This window comes from Anopheles moucheti, chromosome 3 (genome assembly GCF_943734755.1).
Source record: "Anopheles moucheti chromosome 3, idAnoMoucSN_F20_07, whole genome shotgun sequence".
Taxonomy (NCBI): domain Eukaryota; kingdom Metazoa; phylum Arthropoda; class Insecta; order Diptera; family Culicidae; genus Anopheles; species Anopheles moucheti.
Genome location: NC_069141.1, coordinates 47,843,390 through 47,860,524, shown reverse-complemented (window position 1 = coordinate 47,860,524; position 17,135 = coordinate 47,843,390). Strand labels below are relative to the sequence as shown.

At 44.0% G+C, this 17,135-nt stretch overlaps 4 protein-coding genes across 4 annotated transcripts; 1 reads left to right on the top strand and 3 right to left on the bottom strand.

The window, feature by feature from the left end:
* Positions 1–97: 97 nt before the first annotated feature.
* On the bottom strand, positions 98–1,149 carry LOC128304740 (retinaldehyde-binding protein 1-like). Its single transcript, XM_053041957.1, has 2 exons — positions 424–1,149; positions 98–352 (listed from the first exon to the last, which is right to left on the bottom strand). Exons 1-2 carry the CDS (start codon positions 1,147–1,149, stop codon positions 98–100), a joined length of 981 nt encoding a protein of 326 aa, XP_052897917.1.
* Positions 1,150–2,110: 961 nt separating this feature from the next.
* On the bottom strand, positions 2,111–3,152 carry LOC128304636 (alpha-tocopherol transfer protein-like). Its single transcript, XM_053041842.1, has 2 exons — positions 2,427–3,152; positions 2,111–2,350 (listed from the first exon to the last, which is right to left on the bottom strand). Exons 1-2 carry the CDS (start codon positions 3,150–3,152, stop codon positions 2,111–2,113), a joined length of 966 nt encoding a protein of 321 aa, XP_052897802.1.
* A 704-nt stretch (positions 3,153–3,856) lies between these two features.
* On the top strand, positions 3,857–4,938 carry LOC128304554 (clavesin-2-like). Its single transcript, XM_053041746.1, has 2 exons — positions 3,857–4,579; positions 4,640–4,938. The coding sequence occupies exons 1-2, from the start codon at positions 3,857–3,859 to the stop codon at positions 4,871–4,873; spliced, it is 957 nt and encodes a 318-aa protein (XP_052897706.1). The 3' UTR covers positions 4,874–4,938.
* An 846-nt stretch (positions 4,939–5,784) lies between these two features.
* Positions 5,785–6,849, bottom strand: LOC128304738 (retinaldehyde-binding protein 1-like). Its single transcript, XM_053041955.1, has 2 exons — positions 6,124–6,849; positions 5,785–6,045 (listed from the first exon to the last, which is right to left on the bottom strand). Exons 1-2 carry the CDS (start codon positions 6,838–6,840, stop codon positions 5,785–5,787), a joined length of 978 nt encoding a protein of 325 aa, XP_052897915.1. The 5' UTR covers positions 6,841–6,849.
* Between the last annotated feature and the right edge of the window lie 10,286 nt (positions 6,850–17,135).

The window sequence follows — 17,135 nt, the reverse complement described above, 5'->3', positions numbered from 1 at the left end:
CAGTTTTATATTATTTAAAAAGGAAGACAAAAAAACTCGCTACTCTTGATTTTTATTAATTTGAAGTTGCCGATTTAAAATTGTGATCAACGATCGATTAGCACATGCGTAACCGCTTGAACATGGCGCCGGCTGCGATCTCGTCCGGTGTTGCTCCTTCAAAGTTCCATCGGGATGAATAATAATCCATATCGATCTCCATACGATCGAGCCCGACCACCACGTCGCGGTATTCCTCAAAGCGTTTCCACAGGGAACGATTCGCTTCTTCCAAATTCAGTGTTCCGCCGTACAGCGCAGGTTTTAATGGCGTTTCGAAATACTTTTCCAGCTCACCAACCGTTGAATAACACTGGATTGAATTAAAACAATTGCTGCTTTTCACATACGGAAAAAATGGAACAAAAATCTTCGAACACTTACACTGATTTTCTCACGCATCTTCGGATTTGCAAACGACAGGAACGTATCGATGACGGGAACGCCATGCTTTGGTAGCGCTGCCGAATGAATGTCCCCATAGCGTAATGGGTATGCGTGACTGTACGCTTCCATCATGATTTTCAAGTCAGACGTACTCCACTTTTCGTAGTTGCTTACGGTGCTATCTTGAAAATCGAGCAGAATTTGACAACCACCTATCTGGAACTCTTCACACTCGAGCATCGTCTCTATGACCATCACCATAAAGCGAGCGTCTTGGGAGGGACTGTGGTTTTCACCATCAAATCTACTGAAACGCGCAAGTCCCACCATCCGGCCGTTAGTGTCCCAACCGAGCAAGGTAAACGGACCGTTGTGGAAAATTTCCTGCATGATAGGATCGGTACAGTCCAGGCTTTTGAACCAACTTGGATAAAGCTCTCGGACGGTCAGATATCGCTCCAGCGCCTCGCAGGCCATTGGGACTGAGAACTGGCGGTAGCGTAGAAATCGCAGCAAGAACTTTGCATCCGTGCGACACTTGAAGATGTACGGGTTTTCCGCAATCCAATGACGCATTTCCGAAAAAGCCTTCTCGCGTACGGCATCATCCTCGCGAAGTTCCTCCTTGGCTACCTCACGATACAGCTCCGGTAGAGTGAACTTATATTCGTCATATGCCTTGGGACACTTGTCCACCGAATATGCAGTAAGGATCGGAGCCATTTTCACGAAGCAAACGGTACGCACAACCTGACCAAGGTGCAAAAGAAACTGATGGGTTTTCGACTGTAGACGTTAGGAAGTAAACTCGTAAACCGTGAGGATTTGAGAGGACGTTATCAGTATAACCTCAAATTGCAGCATATGATATGATAATTGCAAACGAGAGCTCTTTGGTGCTTATCAATAAAGGAATTCATAAATACAATGAAAACAGCTAAGCAGGCTGCAAATAAGGTGATGTAATAGTGTTGTAACTTGTTGAAATAATGAAAAGTTTAATTATTGTACATATTTCAGTTAAAAAATATGTATTGCATGGTAATTCAATGTTGTTTAAAACTTCAAGCCAAAAATCAAATGAAGCGCCATTGTTAATGCTTTCAAATTTTTGTCCATGTAGTCCTATTGATAGGTAGGCCCTGGTAAATAACTCTGTCAGGAGATAGTTCAATGACTCAATGGCTGATTCATTGCAACTTACATTATTTTAGCTCTGCTGTCATTTATGCGTATTGGCCTCCTTGTACTTTCATTTGTTACACTCAAAGGCAAGTAATGATTCTCGGGGATAAACGAAAATAACCATAAATCTTGCAATTAATTGTGCACGACTCTTCGAAAGACTAATTTAGGAATATGCGATGAGAAGATCGATAAATAATCAATGAAAGGTTTCTTATATTTGTAACATTAACGTAATGGTTGTATGATCCTAAAGATGAGTGCCCCAAGGAGTATGAGTGGGGAATGTTTGAGAGCCAAAATAAAGAAGGTTGTGCTTGCTATTATAACAAATGGATGTTATCAGTACGGATGCTTTTAGTTTTGAATATATAGAATGAGTCTACAGAAAAACATAATTAATGGTCCAAAATTTTATTGTTTAATGAACACAATGAAAACTCAACTTATATGTGTCTGACCCATCAAATCCTGAACGGGTTTAAAATTCGAAACAATATCACTTTATGTTCAACTGTTCCAGCATGGCTCCAGTCACTGCTTCCTCCGAGTCCCACAGGGACGCGTAATGTTCCACGTCGATCTCCATGTCATCCAGTCCCAGAATAACCTGCCGTTGGTCTTCAATACGTCTACGGAATTCTCGACTCAGCTTATCAAAATCTACCGTTCCACCGTACGTTGTCGGTTTCCACGAATCTTCAAAATATTTTTCCAATTCCGAGATCGACGAGTAGCACTGAAAGGTAAAAAAAACTCCAATTAGTAAGGTAGCTAAAGGATTTTGATTATGAAAAAGAGCAAACATTCCATACTCTAATTTTTTCTCTCAATTTCGGGTTCGCAAATGACAGAAGCGTTTCAATAACGGGAAGAGCAAACTTTGGTAGCTTTGCTGCATGGATCTCCCCGTAGCGCAATGGGTACGACCGACTGTAGATGTCCATAATGATTTTCAACTCGCTTAAGCTCCACTTTTCAAAGTTACTGATGGTACTATCTCGATAGTCAATAATCACTTGACATCCACCGATTTGGAACTCTTCCCACTCCAGCACTGTTTCCAGTATCATTGCCATATAACGAGCGTCCTGTAAGGGGCTGTGTTTGTCGCCATTGAACCGTCCAAAGCGTATTAGAAACACGGAACGACCAGACCCATCCTGACCGAGGTAGGTAAATGGCTCGTAGTCCAATATTTGTTGCATGGTAGGATCAGTACAGTCCAGATTCTTGAACCAGCTCGGATACAATTGCCGAACGGTCAGATATCGCTCCAGCGCCTCGCAGGCCATTGGGACTGAGAACTGGCGGTAGCGTAGAAATCGCAGCAAGAACTTTGCATCCGTGCGACACTTCAGGATGTACGGGTTTTCCGCAATCCAATGACGCATTTCCGACAAGGAAGTCTCACGTACGGCATCATCCTCACGAAGTTCCTCCTTGGCCACCTCACGATACAGCTCTGGTAGCGTGAACTTATACTCATCATACACCTTCGAACTCTTATCAACCGCGTAGAGAAGCTGCTTCGATGCCATCCTTTCGGAACAAGTGAACACAATCAATGGACAAGTGAAACTGTCGACTCGTGTAACGCGTTAACAATAATTAGGCGATTGAACGAGCTTTCTTTTGCAGTTGCGAGACGAAAATCACGGAACGGTTGTTCGGTTGCATGTACGATGTGCCCAACTTATCAATGAAGAGATAAAGTAAGTAAACAAATGCATGTTTATATGTCTGATGCTGTTGTGTTCCAACAGTTCGGAGAATATCAAACAATACTATCAGTAATATTGGTTTTACAGACAACTTTTTGAACCTAATGGAACCAAAAGTTCTTGTATGATAGAATAACTGCACATGGTTACATTATTATGGTTGCAGAATAATATATGGTATAACAAAGCGATCGATTGTACCACATGTTGTTATTACAAAGCGATATGTAGCCAAAGATCTGCGCAAACATAATTAAACATTTCGAATGCCGCCAAAAAAAAAGACAATTGCATTCATTTTGATAAGTGCGATTATTGACCTCTGCAATGCACTTGCAATCAATGCGCCGGCTAGCAATCGCACTCTAGCACCCCGGTCATTGGGTCAAATTGTTTCGAGAACTAGACATATTTTGGGTACCGAGCCAACTTAATGTAATACTGTACCTGTGCATTCCGTTCAGTTCCGTTTCGGGCAGCACACGAGAAGCATCGTATCACGGCAAGGCATACCATCAAGCATGTCGAAGTTTGCGGCATATCCCGTGGATAAGGACGTGAAGCAGTATGACGAGTACAAGTTCACCCTACCGGAGCTGTATCGTGAGGTAGCCAAGGAAGAACTCCGCGAGGATGATGTCGTACGCGAGAAGGCTTTGACGGAAATGCGTCACTGGATCGTGAACAATCCGCACATCCGTAAGTGTCGTATGGATTCGAAATTCCTGTTGCGGTTTCTACGCTTCCGCCAATTCTCGGTACCGATGGCCTGTGAGGCACTGGAGCGTTATCTGACGATGCGTGAGATGTACCCGACCTGGTTCAAGAACTTGGATGCTGGCACTGAGAAAATGAAGGATTTATTCATGAGCGGTTGTTCTTCCATTGTCGGGCAGGACAGCAATGGGCGCACGGTGGTATTCTTCCGTATTGCACGTTTTGTGCCGGAGATGTTCGAACCACCAACTGGCGGTACATTCATTGCGCTGTTGATTGAAGCCATGCTCGAATGGGAAGAGGTGCAGATTGGTGGTTTGCAGATAATGGTGGACTACTCCGATATGGATCTGAAACTGTTCGAGAAGTGGGGTTCTTCGGAGCTGAAGTTGATCATGGAAGCTTACACGCGCTGGTACCCCATGCGCTACCACGACACGCACGCGGCCAAACTCCCGAAGAAAGCGCTACCCGTTATAGAGAAAATACTTTCCTTCACCAACCCGAAGATACGGGAGCGAATCAATGTAAGTGGTTAAATTAAATCATGAACACAGACAAAATTTATACACTTTTCCCATTCGCAGTGTTATGCGAACGTTTCCGAGATGGAGAAACACTTCGAACCGGCGATGGCACCGCAAGGCTATGGAGGTTCTGTTGATTTAGATGGTGACGTCAATCCGGCAGTGTGGAAACGCATCGAACAGCAGAGGGATGTCATTCTCGGTCTGGATCGCATGGAGATCGATTACGACTACTATGCACCGATTTGGGATGAGCAGAATGCTGCACTTGCGGCCGAGATACCTTCGGTTTAAGAGAAGGTAGGAATATGGTTCTCAAAATAAATTTTGACAATTCATCATCATGTCTAATTTCGTAAAAAAAACGGTATCCATATATCTGTTCTACTTGTTCTATTCATGGTAACAACGCCTCTAGACACAATAAACGTTTGGTAATGAGTAAATGTGTTTGTTATCGACACACGTTTCCCATACACACTAGCTTCATGCGGATAATCTGTAATTACTGCATTGTATAACCAGTGGCTAGTGCTTGCGCGTAACTGCGCTGTATAAGTAGTACTGGCTAGATTGAATATTAAAATGTTACGCTGCATGATGTGAGAACAATTACAGTACACACCAGATGCATGTATACGAAAGGTTTTTTTCCCTCTCTCTTGAATATAGGTGTAAATATTACTATTAGCTTATTATTTTAATTATTCTTTATTATTTAATTACTACTTTTATTATTTTCGCATCCTTAGTTGCCAAATAGACATAAAGAGAGATAGTTGATGGAATTTACGGGAATGCTGACCAGAGGGTGGGGGCTTTCGATGCCTGAAAAACGGAATGAAAACGCGCGACAACCGTAATTGGAAGGGACTCCACAAAATCAGCATACGGAGAGGGTTTAAGCGTCGCTTTTCGGATCCTTCCTGATATAATCCATACACCTTTTACAACTAAACCGCCTTTTTCAGGGTCCGCCTACTGGCTCTTTAAATGTATATTAAGTTGTTGCATTGCTTACATCTTTACAAATATTAGCAATAGCAATAGTGCAGGTAGTATATAAGTGTAAGATCAACTATTAACATTACAGTTTATCATTGAATATGGTAATAGCTCTAGGTACATTCTGGTTTTACACAGGAAACGTAACTATTAATCATTATGTATTAAAAATGGCCTCACACAAAGAAAACCTCAGAATGTTAATCCACATCGAGCTTTCGAAAACTTCCCATTAGACCACTATCTATTTCGGTCTCAGTAGCTGAGGTTTGCTTCCAGAGTGAAGAATAATGTGCCGTATCGATGTCCATTTCGTCCAAAGCTAAAATTACCTCACGCCGATCTTTCAAGTGATTTATGAACCGTTCATTAAACTCCATCAGATCACCTTTGCCGCCCCACTCGGTCGGCTGCAATGAAGAGGCACATTCTTTCGCCATTTCCTTGACGCTGTTGTAACACTGAAATCATTTTCATCGATCATTAATACGATAATTAACAAAATGCATCAACATACGAAACCAGCGTAATATACTCACTGTAATGCGGCTCTTGAGCTTAGGGCTTGCGAACGTAAGCAGCAGATTCAGGATAGGAACGGCAAATTTTGGAAATTTAGCTCCATGAATTTCACGGATCCGTATCGGGTACGATTGGCTGATCGCATCCATAAAGATTTTCATATCCGTTACACCCCAAATGCCGTAGTGCTTTAACACGGAATCCGTAAAGTCTACAAACACGCGAAATCCTCCGATCTGTAGCTCTTCCCACTCTAGTAACGTCTCAACAAGCAATGCCGTAAATCGCCCCTCCTGTAACGCACTAAACTTTTCCACATTAAATCTAGCAAACCGAAACATTATCACCGTACGGCCATCCGCATCTTCGCCGAGCTTTGTAAACACAATATCTTCAAGCATTTCGCGCATGATAGACTCGTTACAGTCAAGATTTTTGAACCACTGCGGGAATGTTTGACGCATGGCCAAATATCTTTCGAGCGCCTCACAAGCCATCGGCACTGAGTACTTCCGAAAGCGCAGAAAACGTAAAAGAAACGAAGCATCCGTGCGACACTTGCGGATGTACGGATGTTTGGCAATCCATTCCCGCATTTGCACTAACGATTGCTCCCGTATCTCGTCATCCTCCCGAAGCTCTTCCTTAGCTATTTTGCGAAACACTTCCGGCAGGCCGAACTCATACTGATCATACTTCACCGGACGCTTCTCCACCGAATATCGTTTTTCCATGATACGAGAAAACACGAGGTAACTTTGCCGGATGCTAAATCGGTACTGAATCAGAGGCAACACCCATGGTTGATGACATCTCCCGCAAACGTGTTATTCACACGATAATTAAATCGAATGTTCGTCTAAAGCACAATATGAGCAAAGCGTGCGGCTAGAGCATCGGAGGAAGCAAAAACCGACGTATGCTTTATGTTAATGAGCCCGAATCATATTGAGAATAGAATGAACGAATAGATCAAGGTGAGATGGTAAACAAACGATATATGTGCAGGTGTTTCGTTAGAGATAGAGATACTCAGTTAATCTTCCGCATAATGTAATATGTTTTGAAACAGAAAGTAGAAAATGAAATGAAAATTTATACTACACGCGAGTGTGTGTTGGCAAGGGTAGTTGGGTGATTGTACAGATACGGTTTGTCTAGCGTTTTATGGTTGGCCTCATGAAAAAGTATAGTGGCTAACCGTTATCGAATGAATCTTCTATCGTTCTTTGTGATTTCCTCGGTGGAGAAGCAAAGGTTGCGGTTAGTAGTGTTGTTAACGCAAAACGTTAACTGAACTATGCGGAATTAGGAAAAGAAGAAAGTAGGAGCACTGATATATTTTTCAAGCAACTCCTGTAGTGACAGCAAGCGAACGTGCAAAAAAAAGAATAAAAAGAGGAGAGTGACTACATCCAAGCGGACCACAGGATCGTGTTTTTTATAAAGAAGTCAACCGCAGATATTTTACCAAGTTAAGTTTATCCGTTCTCATCATTTTTGGTCCTTCGAACCGGATCTGCGGACTAATCCATCGATCTTGTGTTGTTTATCAACGAAGCGTCAATTTACCTAACCAACAATGGGTCCGAAGAAAGCACCACCAAGTAAGGTGGACATGATGCGCGTTATGTCGCAGATACATAACCTCGAAAGTTTTATTGAAACGTACACCAATGAGCAATCTACGCAATGTGAACACCGATTGAAGTTACTCGAGAGTTGTTGGCAGACGTTCGACAGGATGCAAACGACTCTTGAAGATGCCGAAGAAGATGAAGCAGAAATTGTTCGCATGCTCAAAGAGAGAAATGATATGTACGATCGATATTGCTTCATAAAAGGTCACCTCACATCATCCAAACAAGATTTGAACAGCACTGTGATTGAAGCAAAAGTAAACGCCAACATCCCTGTCGCTGCTTCACCTCACCTAAAGTTACCGAAAATAAGTCTACCAACGTTTGACGGGAAGATCACCTCATGGCTCAGCTTTAAGGATCGTTTCACTGCAATGGTAGCTTCATCCAACGACATTCCGGATGTCATGAAGCTAGAATATCTTCTAGCATCGTTGAAGGGTGACGTTGCGAAACGATTTGAATATGTCGACATTGCTGCCGAAAATTACTCCACCACCTGGAAGGCGTTGTTAGAGAGATATGACAACATTCGAGCCCTAAAGCGTGAGTACTTTAAAGCTATTTACTCCGTAGCACCAATGAAGGACAATTCCTTAGAGGAATTACGTCGCGTGTCTGATGATTTCATTAGACTCACCGAAGGAGCTAGCAAACTGAAGGAGCCCATCGAGCATTGGGACACACCGCTTGCGAATCTGCTGCTCTATAAGTTGGATGCTAAAACCGTCATGGCATGGGAACTATTTTCTGCAAGTGATAACACCGATAGCTTTTCCAAGCTCATTGAGTTTTTGCAAATTAGAATCAAAATTCTAGCTGCACCGTCCCAAGTCTCATTATATTCTCCTAAAGCAAATACCACGAAGGTGGCCGGCGCAAAGCAAACAAGAAGTCTGGCTAGTACTAATGTAGCTTCTATGTCCAATCGCTGCCACGCTTGTGAAGAATCACACCTACTCTACCAATGTCATGTTTTCAAATCTATGCATGTTAGTGAGCGACGTAAGCTCATCAACACCAATAAGCTATGTTTCAACTGCTTCAGAACTGGACACTCTGCAAAGGAATGTAAATCAAAACACAAATGTTATAAGTGTCAACGGAACCACCACACATTGCTCCATATGGAAGAAGTAGTTGCGAATTCTGTAGAACAACCAACGAAAGATCAAGTTGATGCAACATCACACATCTGTACCAATAGTTTGACTGTTTTACTGCAGACGGCAGCAGTTCAGGTTATTGATGATTCAGGCAAAGTCTACCAAGTGCGCGCATTACTAGATTCCGGGTCAATGTGTAATTTTATGTCAACTGCTTTAGCCAAACGATTGTCCAATACTATGAAGAACACCGACGTATGCATTGCTGGAATAGGTCAACGTCAGAGCAATATCAGCCAATCTGTTGAAGCAATAATAGCATCCAAGATTCAGCAATTTTCCATGAAGCTCTGTTTCCTAGTTATCGATTCTCCAACAGTCGAATTACCAATAGTACAAGTTGATCCTTGCAAGTGGAATATTGACAACATTCCATTAGCCGATCCATTATTCCACACACCAGGCCCCATCGACATCGTTCTTGGTTGCGAAGCATATTGGTTAGTCCACTGTCCGGGAAAACGATATATCGGTCCAAATCATCCATCGTTAGTTAATACTAAATTTGGCTGGACTATAACAGGTTCGGTTCCTATAAAATCGGTTGACAATCGGCAGTCATCTCATGTTGCAACGCTTCCTGATACGTTAAAAGAAGAAATTAGTCGATTTTGGGAGCTGGATACGGTCGCCACGTCAAGTAAACTTTCCGAAGATGCTGACCCGTGTGAGCAACTGTACAAAACGACAACTACTCGTAATGAAGAAGGCAGATTCGTCGTGAGAGTACCTAAAACATCAAATTCCAAAGTTAAGCTTGGTGAATCTCGAAGTATAGCTGAACGCAGATTTTACAATACTGAACGACGCCTGCAACGCAATCCTAACATCTATGAGCAGTATCGACAATTTATGTCTACATACGAACAGCTAGGTCATATGACACTGATGCCGGAACTTACCAACGACTCAACACTGCACTGTTACTTGCCACACCATCCGGTGATAAAAGAGTCGAGTTCAACTACAAAATTACGTGTCGTATTCGATGCCTCATGTCAGACCGATTCAGGGTTTTCGCTGAATGACATTTTAATAGTTGGACCTATAGTGCAACCTGATTTATTCTCCATAATTTTACGCTTCCGAACCTTTGCCATTGCGTTATCGGCGGATATAGAGAAGATGTACCGTCAGGTTCTGATTCACCCTGATGATCAACCGCTACATCGCATCCTTTGGAGATCGAATTCAGACCAGCGATTGCAATGTTATGAATTACAAACGGTTACATATGGAACTGCTTCGGCACCGTTTCTAGCAACTCGTTCTTTGAAACAAATAGCAATAGACATAACCGAATCTCAGCCGATCGTCGCTGATGCCATACAAACCCATTTTTATGTAGATGACTTCCTTTCTGGTTCCCACGACGAGCAATCAGCTATAGCTCTGCAACAAGACGTCTCCAAAGTACTGAAACAATATGGTTTTAGTTTAAAAAAATGGGCTTCGAACTCCACATTAGTCCTCCAAAATATTCCAAATGAAGACTTAGCCTTGCATAAATGTCATGATCTTCAAGCAGAAAACACAATAACCACCCTTGGCGTTACATGGAATCCTACAGAAGATGCTTTCAGCTTTAAAAGCATAAACTCATCGCCACCAGTTGTGGTAACCAGGCGAAACCTGCTTTCATCAGTTTTCCAAATATTTGACCCATTGGGTTTAGTTGGTCCTGTTGTCTGTAAGGCTAAATTGATGATGCAGCAAGCTTGGTTAGTAACAGATGAACAGGGAAAACAGTATGGTTGGGACAAGCCGTTACCCTTAAAACTCCAAATAGCATGGAAATCTTTTCATAATGACATCCACTTGTTAAAGAAATTGACCATCCCGCGGTTCATCTTTACTGCAAACAACTCAGCATTTGAACTACATTTTTTTGGCGATGCATCAGAGAAAGCATACGGGGCATGTTGTTATGTAAGATTTATATCTAACACCGGTATTCATTCAAACTTACTTGTGTCCAAGTCTAAAGTAGCTCCGATTTCAACACGACACACAATTGCCCGTTTGGAACTATGCGCGGCGCTGTTATGTATCCGTCTTTTACCAAAGGTGTTAGTAGCAATACAATGCAAACCCTCCAAGATTATGTTATGGACAGATTCAACAACTGTGCTACACTGGCTCCAAGCAACACCTACAAGATGGAAACCATTCGTAGCAAATCGAACGTCCGAGATTTTAGAAGCATCAGACGTCAGTCAATGGTATCACGTCCCAGGAATCGACAACCCAGCCGATGACATCTCTAGAGGAATGGATCCAGTCGGTTTAATTAATTCCCCTCGTTGGTGGTCAGGACCATCTTGGTTATCACAACCATATGATACATGGCCAAAGGGAATCCCTGAGCTCACTGATCCATTTGTCGTCAACGAAGAATGTCGCAATTCTACAGTTGTTGCAATGACAGCAACAGCTAGTTCGTTCTGCGAAAGATTGTTTGCAAGGTATTCAAGCTACACTAAACTTCGTCGTGCTGTGGTTTACTATCGTCGTTTCATCATGTATCTACAACATCGGTTCATGCAGAATAAGAAACAAGCTGATGTTCCGAAGACATTATTTTCGCCATGGGTGACAACGGAAGAACTAAAGGCTGCAGAAAGATGCTTATACTTACTGCAGCAGAAGCAGATGTACTCCGAAGAACTAATTGCCCTACAAAAAAACCGAACAATTCCACGTTCGTCTCCATTAAGATGGGTGAATCCTAAAGTATGTGATGATGGACTTATTCGTGTCGGTGGAAGGTTAAGCCATGCCAACTTGCCAGAGGAGTCGAAGCATCCAATAATATTATCATCAAAGCATCCACTTACCGTACTGTTAGTAAGAGATTGTCATATCAAGCTTTTGCACGCCGGACCTCAACTAATGTTAGCTAAACTTCGCCAGAAATATTGGATTCTTGGAGGCAGAGATCTTAGTCGTAGTGTATATCACCGATGTATCCTTTGTTTCAAACAAAAACCGTCGTTCATCACCCAACCAATAGCCGACCTACCACCTAGCCGTGTGCAACCTACAAGACCATTTGCAGTATCTGGGGTCGACTATTGTGGTCCATTCTTAGTGAAGTTCAATACACGACGTTCCAATCCACGCAAGGTATACATTGCTATTTTTGTATGCTTCTCTACTCGAGCTGTCCATATTGAAGTAGTCAGCGATTTGTCATCGGCAGCATTTATCGCAGCATTAAAAAGGTTTATTTCTCGACGGGGTAAGGTGATCGAACTCCATTCGGATAATGGTACAGCATTTAAAGGAGCTGCACACCAGTTGCGAGAGATATATGCAATGTTAAAGACAGACGATTACTCAAGAGAATGTATATTCAACTGGTGTTCTATAAATGAAATCACTTGGCGATTCATTCCTCCAAGAGCACCTCAATTCGGCGGACTGTGGGAGGCTGCAGTCAAGTCATTCAAGAACCATCTGCTAAAGGTAGTTGGCACAACAACCATGATGTACGAAGATTTTATGACACTCACTTCTCAAATAGAAATGTGTCTCAATTCACGTCCTCTGATCCCGATTCCCACGGAGACAACTGATATTGAAGTGTTAACACCTGGACACTTCCTAGTAGGTTCAAGCTTTCAAATGGTTCCAGAAACTGACATCACCAAAGTTCCTGATAACCGTTTGACTCACTGGACGCAAACCCAAAAGATGTTACAAACCATTTGGACTAGGTGGTATGCAGAATACCTACAACAACTGCAAGCACGCACAACCGACAAGCGCCATCCAGCAACCAACATAAGTGTTGGAAGAGTTGTGATCCTCAAGGAAGATAATGTCCCGCCAGCCCAATGGCCGCTTGGCCTTATATCAGACGTTCACCCTGGCAAAGATAACATAGTTAGAGTAGTATCATTAAGAACACCTCGCGGAAAGATCATCACTCGGCCGGTTTCAAGGATTGCTTTGCTACCGATTGAAGAGTTGAAATAAATGCGTTATTTCAAGGTGGCCGGAATGTTAACGCAAAACGTTAACTGAACTATGCGGAATTAGGAGAAGAAGAAAGTAGGAGCACTGATATATTTTTCAAGCAACTCCTGTAGTGACAGCAAGCGAACGTGCAAAAAAAAGAATAAAAAGAGGAGAGTGACTACATCCAAGCGGACCACAGGATCGTGTTTTTTATAAAGAAGTCAACCGCAGATATTTTACCAAGTTAAGTTTATCCGTTCTCATCAAGTGTTTCAGTTGTGCTTTCGAGTTTTTTTGTATTATGGGAACAGGTTTAAAAGATTCGAAAACTTCGATCGTCGTGATAGGTGTTTTGAGTTGAGAAGTGCCCTCAGATAGCAAAATGGCCGGTTGGCAGCCTGCATCCTAGCGCATATCTCAACATCAATGATGTTGTCTTTGCTGGTCGACCCAAAAGAGGTGAAATTTTGGACGACTTCAAAAGTGCGCTCACATATTTGTACGACACCCCTTCGTAGATTAGAATATGTTAGCAGGGTCGCTGGTGGTGCCACCATCAACTTGGTTTTTACCTCGTTAATTTCCAACCCGAGGTTTTCCGCAGATCTGGTGTTGCCCTGACGTTGTGGGATAGTGGCATTGGCACATTTGATATTTATTCTTAGAGCGTTCCACATTTCGCTCGTAGTTATGTTTTCATTTTCCGGTAGTAGAGCCTCACTTATGGCGGTTGCGAATGCCTGTTGAACATTACTGTGCTATAGGGAGTCCGTGTTGTATCGAACCTGCGTGTTCATTTCACTCCCATTGGCGCGGGGCGTGCGATGGTGCAACGTTTCACTAGACCAACCGAATAGTGATCGGAATCGATGTTTAACAGGCTCGATTGGCTTCGGTGGATTATCAATACGTGGTCGATTTGATTGTTGGTATCTCCATCCAGTAATACCCACGTGGCTTTGTACAATATTCCGACGCGCGAATTTTGTACTTCCAACAACCAGCTTGTTTACTGCTGTTACCTATTACCTGACTACTGCCGTTGTTGTTGCTGTGCTCATATAGATTGTGACTATCAACGCATTGCCGATACATTGGTTCCCTACCGATTTTAACATAAAAGTCCCCTAGGATGTGGTTGAGGTTTAGGTTGAGGTCATGCCTGGGACAATGATCAATAATTTTAGTGAGCTAACAGTAGAACAGGTTATTCTCCTTTTCGTCCTTATTTTCGGTAGAGGTTTGAACGTTGATGAGGCTGATGTTTAAGTATCTGCCTCGCATGCACAGGGTGCATAGCCTGGCATCAATAGCTTCTTCTTCTTGGCCCGCTCACAGTTGAGCACGTCGTGCTGACATGGCCAGGTCACCAATCCGTTTCCAGGAAACTCGGTCCAAGGCTGCATTCTTCCACCCCCGGCTGCACCCGATCTCCGACAGGTCTTGCTCCACTTGATCCAGCCAACGAACTCGCTGCGCTCCTCTGCGCCTCGTGCCGAACGAGTCACTGGCGAGCACCTTCCTGGTGGGGCATGAGTCCGGCATCCTCATCACGTGCCCCAGCCATCGTATCCTTCCGGCCTTAGCCACCGTTAGGATGTCTGCTCCGCCAAACAGCTCAGCTAGCTCGTGGTTCATTCTCCTTCTCCACACTCCCTGCTCAAAGATACCGCCAAAGATAGTCCGTAGCACCCGCCGCTCGAAAATGGCGAGAGCGTTGGCGTCCTCCGCCCGTATTGCCCATGACTCATGGCCATAGAGGACTACCGGACGTATCAGTGTGCGGTATATCGTGCATTTCGTGTGTTGTTGGAGCCTTCTGGATCGCAGGAGTATGTGGAGCCCGTAGTATGCACGATTTCCCTGAACAATGCGCCTTCGGATTTCGCTGCTTACGTTGTTGTCCGAAGTTACGATCGTGCCAAGGTAGCAGAACTCCTCTACCACCTCGAGATCGTCGCCGTCAACTGATACTCTGCTTCCGAGTCGGGTTCTATCACGATCAGAGCCCCCGGCTAGCAGGTACTTTGTCTTCGTCACATTGATCCTCAATCCAATCCTAGCGGCCTCGCGTTTCAGTCGGGTGTACGCCTCGCACACCGCCGCAGATGTCCGTCCGATGATGTCGATGTCATCCGCGAAGCCTAGGAATTGGAGAGATCGGGTAAAAATCGTGCCCCAGATGTCGAAGCCCGCGCTTCGCATGACACCTTCCAGAGCGATGTTGAACAGCAAACAGGAGAGTCCGTCGCCTTGCCTCAGACCCCGGTGAGATTCGAATGATTCCGACAGCATGTTTGACACCCTCACCTTGCACTGCACCCCATCCACAGTGGCCCTCAACAGCCGTACCAGCTTCCCAGGGAATCCGTACTGCTGCATGGTGTTCCATAGCTCTGTCCGATCTATGGTATCGTAGGCCGCCTTGAAGTCTATGAACAGGTGGTGCGTAGGGATCTGGTGCTCTCGGCACTTCTGGAGGATCTGCCGAAGAGTAAAGATTTGGTCGGTGGTCGATTTGCCTCCAACAAACCCAGCCTGGTAGTTTCCAACGAAATCTGTAGCAAGGGGCGCAAGTCTGCAGAAGAGTATGCGGGACAGGATTTTATAGGCGGCATTGAGGACTGTGATGGCTCGGAAGTTAGCACAGTCTAATCTGTCGCCCTTTTTGTAGACTGGGTGTATGACACCCAGTTTCCATTCGTCCGGTAGTTCTTCCTGGTCCCAAATCCTTAGGATCAGCCTATGCATGATAACGGCAAGCCTTTCCGGACCCATCTTGAACAGTTCTGCCACCAGTCCATCGCTGCCAGCTGACTTATTACATTTCAACTGCTTGACGGCGCTGATGACTTCGTCCAAGGATGGCGGGGGCACTTCGTCTTCATCATGTTGGCTGCCATTCTGCTGCAGCTGCATCAATAGCCTTGAAGCTAATTATCTCGAATTTCAGCCGGGAATTTCAACACGTTCCGAGCATATGGTGGTGGTCGTAGCCACTATAGTGTTTGTTGTAGCGGTTGCTGTCACGCCTATTCTGCACACCATTCCCTTGCCACTGGATTTCTTGTAACGCTACAAGGTCCATGTTCAGTGTGGCTAGGGCGTCATCCATTTGCAGAATTTGAAGATACAGGAAGGTCGGCTCAATACGGTTTCGAAATTTCAAAGAAGATGAAAGAAGCTCCGAGCGTGTGCGTTCTCTTCGAGTGCTGCTTTATTTTTTTTTTATTACTTAGTTCCAACTTGCTTAACATACACTCACATTTACCTGCCACTCCCGTCGTGAACAAGTCACCGAGTTTGCAATCCGTCATGGCTGCTAAACTCCACATCTCCACCTGAAACGCTTGTTCAATGAAAGCGGAAAAAGTCCCGCTGCTCGAATTCCTCAAGTGATCAAGGTCGATTGACGCGATGCTAGTATCCGAGACCAATCTTTGGCCGGCAGACAACTTCCTATCGACAAACTTTCACCGTACGTCTCAACCGTCCTTGGTCAACTGCATGACACTTCAGATTCCAGGTTATTCGTTGAAACTTGTGACAGCATATTATCTAAGGCAGTGTAGCAAAAGAAACGACCTTGAAGCATCCCTGACGCGTGATCTCATCACCATCACGAAGACTTGATATCGGTTAATCGTCGGAGGCGATCTCAACGCTCGACATCCGCATGGAACAACAGCAGGCATAACATGAATGGAATGGTCCTCTTCAACCACTCCCAAGAGGGGCACTTCATAATCGAGTATCCCCATGATCCAACATTCCCGAAGTTCGGCAGTACACTTGATGTCTTCCTCTGCAACGTCACCATTGGATGAACTGAAAATGGATGACACTAAACGAACTTTCCTGCGACAACTTTCCGGTTGTGACGGAAGTGTACTGTTCTGTCTGCAGAGCTCCTAAGAGCATGCGGCAGGACTACGTAAACGTTAACTGGGTACGGTTCGGCAGACTGGTTGATATTGTGTCAACGGAGGCCTACACCGTTGAACATATTGACTATTGTTGAGATTGGGCTTAGGACAGTCTCTACTGCAGAGTTTGTATCCTTTGATCTGCTGGAGGACCAGACCCTCCTTTGGGAACAAGTAGAAAAGAACAATGAAATCCAGCAAGAAAAAAAAAATCGACTTACGCAAATATTCGAGATACGCGAATTACTCTGGCACACACTATTTACGTAACTCGCGAAATTACAGTATTTTTTTAGATTTGTGATCTTTCCCCATAAGGCCATTACAAGAATTA

Coding starts and splice junctions, on each gene's coding strand:
- LOC128304554 (XM_053041746.1), top strand. CDS start 3,857: ATGTCGAAGTTTGCGGCATATCCCGTGGATAAGGACGTGAAGCAGTAT. Junction 4,580..4,639: donor AGATACGGGAGCGAATCAAT/GTAAGTGGTTAA, acceptor TCCCATTCGCAG/TGTTATGCGAACGTTTCCGA.
- LOC128304738 (XM_053041955.1), bottom strand. CDS start 6,840: ATGGAAAAACGATATTCGGTGGAGAAGCGTCCGGTGAAGTATGATCAG. Junction 6,046..6,123: donor AGCTCAAGAGCCGCATTACA/GTGAGTATATTA, acceptor AAATGATTTCAG/TGTTACAACAGCGTCAAGGA.
- LOC128304740 (XM_053041957.1), bottom strand. CDS start 1,149: ATGGCTCCGATCCTTACTGCATATTCGGTGGACAAGTGTCCCAAGGCA. Junction 353..423: donor AGATGCGTGAGAAAATCAGT/GTAAGTGTTCGA, acceptor AATTCAATCCAG/TGTTATTCAACGGTTGGTGA.
- LOC128304636 (XM_053041842.1), bottom strand. CDS start 3,152: ATGGCATCGAAGCAGCTTCTCTACGCGGTTGATAAGAGTTCGAAGGTG. Junction 2,351..2,426: donor AATTGAGAGAAAAAATTAGA/GTATGGAATGTT, acceptor TTTACCTTTCAG/TGCTACTCGTCGATCTCGGA.